The 9,757-nt window shown below is 40.9% G+C and overlaps 1 protein-coding gene across 3 annotated transcripts; it reads right to left on the reverse strand.

Moving 5' to 3' along the window:
* Nucleotides 1-124: 124 nt before the first annotated feature.
* Nucleotides 125-9,431, reverse strand: septin7b (septin 7b). Of its 3 annotated transcripts, none has more exons than XM_084708696.1 (13): nucleotides 9,426-9,431; nucleotides 8,099-8,201; nucleotides 6,630-6,736; nucleotides 5,940-6,040; nucleotides 5,703-5,837; nucleotides 4,665-4,782; nucleotides 4,240-4,332; nucleotides 3,961-4,057; nucleotides 3,751-3,802; nucleotides 3,503-3,631; nucleotides 2,004-2,139; nucleotides 1,296-1,438; nucleotides 125-1,170 (listed from the first exon to the last, which is right to left on the reverse strand). In XM_084708696.1, exons 1-13 carry the CDS (start codon nucleotides 9,429-9,431, stop codon nucleotides 1,131-1,133), a joined length of 1,260 nt encoding a protein of 419 aa, XP_084564822.1. In that variant the 3' UTR covers nucleotides 125-1,130. The 3 variants fall into 3 exon arrangements, with proteins under 3 accessions (XP_084564822.1, XP_084564821.1, XP_084564820.1); XM_084708695.1 differs by lacking the exon at nucleotides 9,426-9,431 and adding an exon at nucleotides 2,834-2,854; XM_084708694.1 differs by lacking the exon at nucleotides 9,426-9,431 and having other exon boundaries at nucleotides 8,099-8,240.
* Between the last annotated feature and the right edge of the window lie 326 nt (nucleotides 9,432-9,757).

The raw sequence follows: 9,757 nt of genomic DNA on the forward strand, positions 1-9,757 counted from the left end.
TTTGACAATGCTGCCCTCTAGTGCACATTGAAATTCATTTTAGTATACAGTATATGTGTATGTAATGGTGTGTAGGTATCCACTTGTTTGTATTGTGTCACTATCAGTCACATGATTTCATTGCTTATCATCACAGGTTTATTTAGTGACTTTGTACAAATACAAATGAAAAATAAAATTAAAAATGCAGAGAATACAGATAATACATAGCCAAAGCAATGTGGTGTTGACTTTCATTTCTTGCTAATTCTGATCTTGGGTTATGTCAACTTACAGAAATACATTTTCCAGCTCCTTGCACACACTGACTACTGAATGTATTTAAAACAGTAAATCTTCCACAGGAACAGAAGTCTCAGAATCATTTTCTAACATACAAAAAAGTATTATGTAAATTGGCTCGGTATATAAAAATAAACTAACTGAAATGTAACACAAGTTATAAATGGTGGTGCAAGGCTAGTGGAAATTGCTAAACACAATAAAGCATTACAATTTCGGGGAAAACGCTTCAACAATTTTTTGGGGGATGAAAAGCCCAAGGTGCATTAGACTTTTTCCTATTTCCAATTTCTCCTGTTAACAAGGTGAGTGTTGTGACTGGAGAAACTTGTTGAATGTTAGGTTACACTGCATGGGGAGGTTGTTCATTACAAGGTTTACCTGTTAACCAAGTACATTTTGTTAATGCCATGTTTTTTGTTGCCATTTTAACTTCTCATGATCTTATCATGGAAGATACAGATAATATATAGATATATGCACGCACCTCTGCTTTTCCCTGTAAACAAATAAAACCTTCACCAAAAAAAGGATTGTACAACAGTGCATTTTTCATCAGTTGTTCATTCGAAAAAATGCAACCTCAGGGGAAGAGGAGAAGACCCAAGGTGAGGACAGTATTCAGTTATAATTTGGGTTTGGCCTAAAACAGTTAGATTTAGTTAACGTAAACACATTTCTTGGTTGAATCCACAGGCAGCGCTCTCTGGTGGTCATTTGTGACAGTACATGCAGAACCATGGCTGAGCTGGACCAAAGCTGTTCTGTTTGGTTCAGTGCCACACATAATAGGTTTCCTGGGCTGGCAATATTGGCAAGGTACAACATGGTGGTTCTGAAGACTCTTCTTAAAATATCTTGCCCTTCTTTTTGTTCTTTTCCAGGGTTCTGCAGGAGAATTTTAAAAAGCAAATGTTTGAATGGCAGACTTCCTTTGCTTACATATGAGAGGGTAAGAGATTCGAGTGGCTACAAGGGCAAGGCAGGTGTGTGTGGGAGAGATTACAGCATACCTGGATGCATCCATTTTCTGCTGCTCCAGGCGCTGCTGGGCCTCCCAGTTGGCCCTGTCCTCCTCCAACTGGCGGCGCTTCTCCTCCAGCTCCTTGTGCTGAGCCTCCAGGTTCTTCTTCATCTGCTCGTGACGCCGCTGCAGCTGCATGGCCAGGCCAGGCCAGGGAGAGCTTGTTAGTGTGTGATGATCCACACCCTTCAACTTTGATTTACCCCAAATCATATGCATATGCTTTCTTTAATTACACCTCAAATCAAATGGCCTGAAATCAGCTTTTTTTACACCTATACCATGGCAACAGATGAGTAATTATAAAAAGTCCCTTCAACAAATCTAAAATCATCAAGAGTTTGATGGCATGTTGGTCAACGAGAGAGGATTGAGCTCTACTGTCAACCTAAAAACAGGTTTGACATTCTTATAAGTCTGGCTTATAAGCTATTTCTAGCATTTCCCCAAGGAACTTTGCTTTTGCATTACAAATCTTGCACAACTAACAATCCGAACTAGGCACCAGATAAGGACCAGGTCTACTACACATCCGTTCACACACATGCAAACACTCCCTTGCAGGAAAGCATCCATTCTGCAGATCACCACAAACTCATTGAAACGTGAGGGCGTTAGACACGTTTCAGGAAGTTAGATGTGAAACCACAGAGCGTTGCTGGTGGGACAACATGACAGCCTGCAGAGGATCATTCACCTCAGCCTCGGAGTCTCTGAGCTTCTGGATCTTCTCCTTGACTTTCATCTCAAACACCTGCTCCATCTCCCCCTCCATCTTCTTCATCTTGGCCACGTGCTCCCTCCGCTCCTCTTCCATCTGAGCCAGGGGGCTTCTGCAGGGTCACAACATGTGCAAGAACACACAGCGAGCAAGAGGAAAAAAATACGCCAACAGTAGATCAATCATCTTAAAGTGAACCACAACACCCCCTCCTCCTACAGTGCTACAGTCTGTCCAGTAATGACAGCCCGCCCCCCCCCCCCTCCCCCCAAGGAACTGGAACAGAGACATTTAAAAACAGAGAACGGTAGGACATTGGAATGACAGGAACCCACAGGGCTGTGGCAGAAATGAAACCAGAGCCAAACTACATCATTTGGGGGTATAAGCAGTGCAGAAGAGTTAGCAATACATTCATCTTATTATTATTATAATAAGACAATGGCTTTGTGTTGTTAGCAAAGGTTATTAAAAACTTAAAATAAGGTAATCTCGAAAGTGATCATTCTATAACCACCATAGAAGGTAAAGTTGAATGACAGGGAGCTGCTATTCTATGGTGGATGGAAAACATGTAGGCCATTCAGCACAATGCAGCAACCGACGAACATGTTTTTTTTCTTCCAATTGTGTCTTTTAAGCTTGTGTAAGCTACAATCTGCAACTAGGGATGTAAAAAGCAGAAACACACACACACACACACACACACACACACACACACTTAACACTGGGAGAGAGTGGAAATGACAGGAAAGGGGGAAAAGGAGATCTTTCAGGAGATTCTGAAAAAAAAAACAACCACTTACATGCCTTCAACTGTGTCATTTCTACAAAAACAGAAACACACACACTTAACATGCAGTGATGAGACATGCACTTAAATGAAAAGCTAACTACAGAAAAAAAGATATTGAATACACAGATATACTTTCACAAAATTGACTAAATAATAAGCAAAGCTTTCAACAAAAAAGAAACTCCCATGAAGATGGTGTTTGTGTAAGCAATATAAATGAGCAGCCTGTGTGGGTGACTTAGCTGTGTTAGCATTGTGAGGCAGCTTGTCAGCATGGAATCTACGTATTGTAAATGACAAGCGCTTGTTTATGGTCTGCCAAGTGATACAGTCACGCAGTGCACAGTTGAATAGGCTCCCAATTAGGGTTGCAAAATTCCAGGAATTTTCTAACTGCACGCGTTAACGTAACATGATTGGCAGCTATGACAACCCAAAGTACAATTACAGTTATTTTGCTGTACTAGCATGTACTAAATCAAATACAAGAACGTAGGTTGTAGTTTGATTGTTTTTTGAGGACTGTTCATCCAGCCTATTTCCAACATTTCTGAAATTCTCCAGCTTAACTTCCCGCGTAACGTTTTTGGAAATTTACCGTAAACTATCCTCCCCATTGCAAACAAGACAAACAACACACAATTTGATCAATGTGTCTTGATAAAGTCAGGGGACTCACTTTGTAGACATTTGACCCTTGGCCCGATTGTTGTCCACTCCATTGTAGGTGACTGCAGCCAACTTCCTGCTGCGGTAGTTTTCATAGTGGACATTGTTGGTCACATCCTTGAGGTCCTGCATGTGGGTTCTGGGCCAAGGAAGATGGACAGATCATAATGCTCACACCTCAGAATAGATCCATCCCTACTTGTACAATATGATTATGTTCATGAATATTGGTATTTATATTGTTTACTACTTTTGTACCTGATAAGCATGTCTCGTAGTATGGTGAAATCACAATGGTCACTGTTTTCAACTGCAAAATAGGTGGAAATAGAACAGTATTAGACTAGCTATTCATTTTAATCACATTTGTATTGACCTATGGCATTAGCACCATAGAAAACCCTTTAGAGCCAGTACATCCATCTATAATGTGTGTAAATTGTGAGTGAAACCCTCTCTGTCAGACACCTTCAGCCACTCCCCATGGATACTGTCTCCCTCTGCACTTCTTTCCATCCACCTCGATAATGGTGTTGCTCCCCACCACAGCAAGGGGCAAGCGATCCTGACGAGGGGGGAAAAACAGGTTCAAAATAAATGGCGTGTGGATGGCATACGGCCCACTGTGTTCCATCTACATTCATCCAGATTTATTTGAAAACTCAATTTTTGTTATAAACTCTTTCCGTCCACATTAGCGTTTTCAAGCGCTTTCCAAAAGCTGATCGAATTGAATGGACTTCATACCTTGATCTTCTTCACCAGCCGGTTCTCCTCCTCGTCATCCGTTTCAGGGAATTCGTAGATCTTGATTTTGTGCTCCTGGATCTCCCTCATGATCTAAAAGTACATATTAGGTGGAGAGTTAAATGGTGGAGAGTAATAATATCCCAATGGTAGAAACATTATAATTCAATACAAAGGATACTCGGGACACCAAAATGTTTTACCTTGATACTATACCAATTATAATGCAATATTCTAAATACCACACCAAAGAAAAATGAAGCGTCTTTAAGGCAATAACAATTAGGGAAAATTATTAGGTTCTTTGGCCTCATACGTAGAAGCCAATTCATCACCACCCGGCACTTGTTGGAACTATCAATATGAATATCCCTGAGGGATATCATCCCAGTGCTGCCGAGAATATATAAGGGACCATTACTGACCTGCTTCTTGAACTGTTGGCATTCTTCTGGAGTAAGAGTGTCTGCTTTGGCGATGAGGGGGATGACGTTCACCTTCTCATGCAACCGTTTCATAAACTCAATGTCTAAGGGCTTCAGCCTGCAACAAGGGAAAAACAAAATGCGGCGGGGGGGGGGGGGGGGGGGGGCATCGCAAGAGTTGACTTAAGCCAAAGCAATACATTGATACTATTTCAAAGCATAACATAAGGGTTAGGTCACTTTTAAAGGACACCTGTGTGGAAACCAAAGAACAACGTCTCTGTTCAACTCCTGCATCTGGACTGGCTTTGCTCCCTGTCAGGGACAGTGTCATTGTGTCACTCCAGTGAGGGGGAGTGTGAGGTCAGTCAGCTGGTGGTGTGAGGACGTTGTGTGCGTGTGTGTGTGTGTGTGACCAGCATATGTTGCTCATCCTCAGCCATGAGAACAGCCCATGGGGACAGAATCCAGGATTGTACTGACACAACGTCCCCATAGGGGATAGTCACAGAAGAGAAGAAGGAAGGCAGTTAAGGACGAGGAGTCTCCTCCCTTGCCCTGTGCTTAATACATTCACAGTCCAGAAAACACTCTGGCGTCCATCTTATAACTCATTTGGCCATTTCCAAAGTTTCTACATAAGCTAGATTCTTACCCTCACTCCTTTTTAGAAAAATAAGCTGGTTTTTTTCTCTCTTTTACGCTCTGCCCTTTTCTCCTCTACTCGTGTCTCACTTCCTGCTCTCGCTGACCAGTGCGTCACTCAGCGCTGACCACATGACCCACACCTCCACAGACTTAGAGCTAGAGACCTGCATTTATTTTGAGAAAACTGTACAGTATGTCACGTGCGCACACACACAATACTTTTGTTGAGATATCACAATTATATTTGGGGCTACAATCCAAAGGTTCGGGGGAACCAGCCTCAACAAGAATTGCCTGATGACGCCACTGTGTGATTTCCATGACATTTCATTGACATTTCTACAGGTTGTGAAATATAATATCTCAATTTTCTCTCCCGTCCCGACCTACCCATGTCCTGAGGGGGCGATGAAGTAGAGACAGCATTGCACTCTGCTGTCGGGCATCTGCCGTCTGTTCACACGTGACTCTGAGTTCAGGTAGTCCTCAAACTTGCTGTCTATGTGGTCAATGACTGGTTGCCAGCTGCACGGTACAGACGGGTACAAATGAAGTGAGGAGAACCGGCACACTCAAACAAAATGGCCACCACTCTCAGAGAGAGTAGACATTGCAGTGGATACTTACCAATTACTGTTGTCCACAGCATCTCCAAATCCTGGGGTATCCACTATCGTGAGCAGTAGTTGAACTCCACCTTCCTTTACTAACACCTTAGACTGCTCCACCTAAGAAATAAGGATGTGATTAGGAGTTATTAGTCTGACACAATGGACAAAAGGCACATAGACACTTTATTGTATTAAATACAACAGTGACAGAAAACTAAAACGAAAGAGAAGACGTGTGGTTGTCATGGCATGTCCCAAACACATCGCACCATGCCTGGGATAAGAGGAGAGGAACAGTAACTAGACTGTACTGTCTCACAAGCTGCCCTCCAGTAAGTGATGTGTCAACACAGCACCTGTAGTACAGACTGTGTGCACGTTTAATGTGGCCTGTGATGCTCACCCTAGTAGTTGCAAGTATCAACCTGCAATGAGATACTGTGCCATTAGCCAACTATGCTGGAAAACGAGAAAAACTGTGCAGCATTTTGGAGTGATAGCGGTATGTGTGTGTAGCCAGACATAACACAGCATACTTAGAGGCCACCTCGTGCAGGCGTAACTGTTCTGAGATATGGAAAAGTATTTTTAATTGAGCTGATTCTCAACAACTGCTAACAAAACGGCTTGGCCATCCATGAAAATGTACTCTTGGAAGAGAGAAATGTTGCATGTCCTGTGCGTAATAGGATGAGACAGACATTACCTGCACAGTCTTTTTGATTCGATGTGAAGGCCCAGGGTACTCTGCTGAATACAGGTCTGTTAGGAACAGAGAGTTGATCAATGTGGACTTCCCCAGTCCTGATTCACCTAAAAGTAAAAAAGGATAAAGAGGTTAGGTTTCAATTATTGTTAATAAAATACATGGATTTGTTGTTCGTTCATGCAAAAAGGGATTTTAAACCCCACCCACAGTATCAGCACATTAAAGTATTCTCAGAGATAATTAGAAGAGTTCAAATTGTATAGGGTAAACGTTACTATTAAGCCCACCAAATCCGCTTTTCAGATATAAAAATTGTATTTATCCAAATAAAAGCAAACCAACAAACAATAAAAAGCTAATTTCATTAAAAGGAGGCAACACTGACATTTATCTAAGAGAATACACCTGTCTGAGTAACAGTATAAAGATTAGGACAACAGAGAGGGGCCTTGTTATCTTGCTAACTGTGTAGTCCAGGTTCTACAGCTGCAGCCAGCAAGCTTGGTTTCTACACTCCTACTGAATAGAATCATTTGGGCAGTGGTATTGACCCCTGTCAATTACGGCTTCGGCTCAGCCTCAAAGCTCAATGTTAAACAGGATGTCCCAGACTGTCCCAGAGTTGGACACTACTACGTGTGAGGTAACAAAGAGAAACGTTGATGTCCACTGGTACACTGTCATTGTGGTGCTATGTGCAGTGAGTACATGGTCTTTGCTGTCAAACTGTGCGCCAACTGCAGAATCATGTGGTTTGCCAAGCATGGTGAGATGTGGGCGTCACTGGTGATAATGCCAGTCCTCTCTCACACACTACCATGGTGATGCAACTCTGCAGGAACATGGTGGCTCACAGCTTAACAGAACGCAGTGGATAACTGGTGATGTTCCGACTCAAGTTGTCTACAAGATGGCAAACAAAAGGATTTAGCCCTTAGCAGACGAACTTCATGATAAACTGCCTAGAAATGTTTATGCTTTACATGTTTATGTAAAAGTCAGTCCCTGGTCAGGGCAACCGTTTTTGAACATAGTGGAAGGGTTTGGTGACAAATGTTTCTAAATTGCATCAATATACAGTAAATCCATGCACTGAACGTTTTTTGTTTGTTTTCAGAAATGCAGGATGGGCTATTCTTAGCTGTGACAGTTGAACTCTGTAGGTCTCAGCACAGGAAATGGTTTTGACCCTGAGAAATATTTTCACAGTGGCTCATGAGAATAAGCAGTCTGAGCTACCACATAAGAATGTAAAAAGCCAAAGTACGGAACTAATCCGAAGTAAAAAAAAAGTTTCTGAGCTTGAATGTCCAGTGTTAAAGTAAAAAAACTGAGGTGATCTCTCCTACCTTAAATGATTACAATCCCACATAATCATGGTGTATAATGGACTCATTTTGGCTGCACCTTCCCCCTCAACACTTTGTACATCAGAAAATGTAAGTGTGACCTCAATATTGTCTTACCCACGACCATGAGGGTGAACTCGAAGCCCCTCTTGACAGACTTCCTGTAGACTTGGTTGGGCAGGCTAGCAAAGCCCACATATCCCTCCAGATTCTTTTGCTGCTGAGAAGTAGATTTAAAGCACATACAAATCCAATCATAATCCAGGATTTCTTCTATTTTAGGGCATTATTTTCACCAAACAAAAAATATGATGACCATAACCAATACTTACAGCTATTTTGTGGGAAAACAAAAATCATCGTTCCAGAGTGAAAGAAAGAGCACCAGGCACAGATGGAAAAGTGTGAGGAGAAAACACAATAAGAATGGCATCCTTTAGATTCAAAAACACAGCAGAAACAATCTGTTTCATAAACCATAAAGCCTGGGGGAAAATGTAATATCCTAGAGGTAGTTTTCATTTTCAGTAGTTGTTCTATGGCTATAATTTTGTTGGAAGAGGCTTTGATTGACAGATCATTCAAATCAGTGATATAGCATTTTTTGCTGAATATGATTTTTTTGGTGACTGTGCAAAATAGAGAATGTCCGCTGCTTTAGAAATGACACTTTTCGATTGCAGATCCAACAAGGAAGTGGTGACAGGTGTACATTTGTTCAGGCAAGCCGTGAGCACTAATATGACTACAATGTACATGCTCATGCAGCCAATAATGTGTCATTGGGCACGTTCACAAGCAGTATTAACATCGGCCGTGAACTTCCAAATACCTATAATATATATATATATATATATATATATATATATATTATGATATCCAAATAGAAACTATAATATGTTACAGTATATAATACAGGGGCGATTCTAGGATCAGACCGTTAAGGGAGCTCAGCCCCCAATGAGAATGTTACATAGATACAGTGCCTTGCAAATGTGATAACCCCCCTTGCTAATAAGTCACTAATTTCACTGGATAGCAATTAATACATTTATTATTATGCAAAATATTTAATGAATTAAAAAACTAAAAGTCCCTTTCTTCATGAACTACCAGAATCAAATGAAACAATAATGATGTGTCAGCAATAAATAAACATTGTTTTAACACGTTAGAGCACTGAAACCTATTTAAGATCATAATTCAGAATAATTAAATAATTATTATTACATTTTGTTAGGGGTGCTGAGATGAAATTTAGGTGTGCTTGAGCACCCCTAAAAAGAGTCTAAAGTCGCCACTGATATAATACTTCCTTTACTTATTGGTATATTGCCAAATGAACTCGCTTATAATTAGCTATCTAGGCTACATGCCATAATATCGGACACATACAACATTTATAATTATCCATTAATAAATGGCTTATTAATAATTAATAAACAGCCATCTAAATCAGGTCTTTCAAAGTAAATATACCTAAGATAGCTCGACATCGTAGGACAGTAGTTAAGACTCAATGACCTGACATACTAGGTGCTCTTAGACTTCTGATAGCCATCAAAGCGTTAATAGAAGCTAGGTGTCAGATTTATTAGCTAAATAGTGCGCATGTAGCAGCAGATAGCAAGACTAGCTACCGTTAACTAGCGTCGATAAAAAAAAATCGAATAAAAACCCTACTTTTTTCTCAATGGAGCGTTAAGATTTCTATCCATTCCTATAGGGTTTTCAACAATATGATTTTTTAATATCTATTTTTGAGTATTGACTAAA

This window comes from Hypomesus nipponensis, chromosome 2 (assembly GCF_054491055.1).
Source record: "Hypomesus nipponensis isolate SF chromosome 2, ASM5449105v1, whole genome shotgun sequence".
NCBI classification, from domain to species: Eukaryota; Metazoa; Chordata; class Actinopteri; order Osmeriformes; family Osmeridae; genus Hypomesus; species Hypomesus nipponensis.

Coding starts and splice junctions, on each gene's coding strand:
- septin7b (XM_084708694.1), bottom strand. CDS start 8,225: ATGTGCTTTAAATCTACTTCTCAGCAGCAAAAGAATCTGGAGGGATAT. Junction 4,058..4,239: donor GGCTGGTGAAGAAGATCAAG/GTATGAAGTCCA, acceptor CCCCCTCGTCAG/GATCGCTTGCCCCTTGCTGT. Junction 3,803..3,960: donor TCCATGGGGAGTGGCTGAAG/GTGTCTGACAGA, acceptor CCTATTTTGCAG/TTGAAAACAGTGACCATTGT.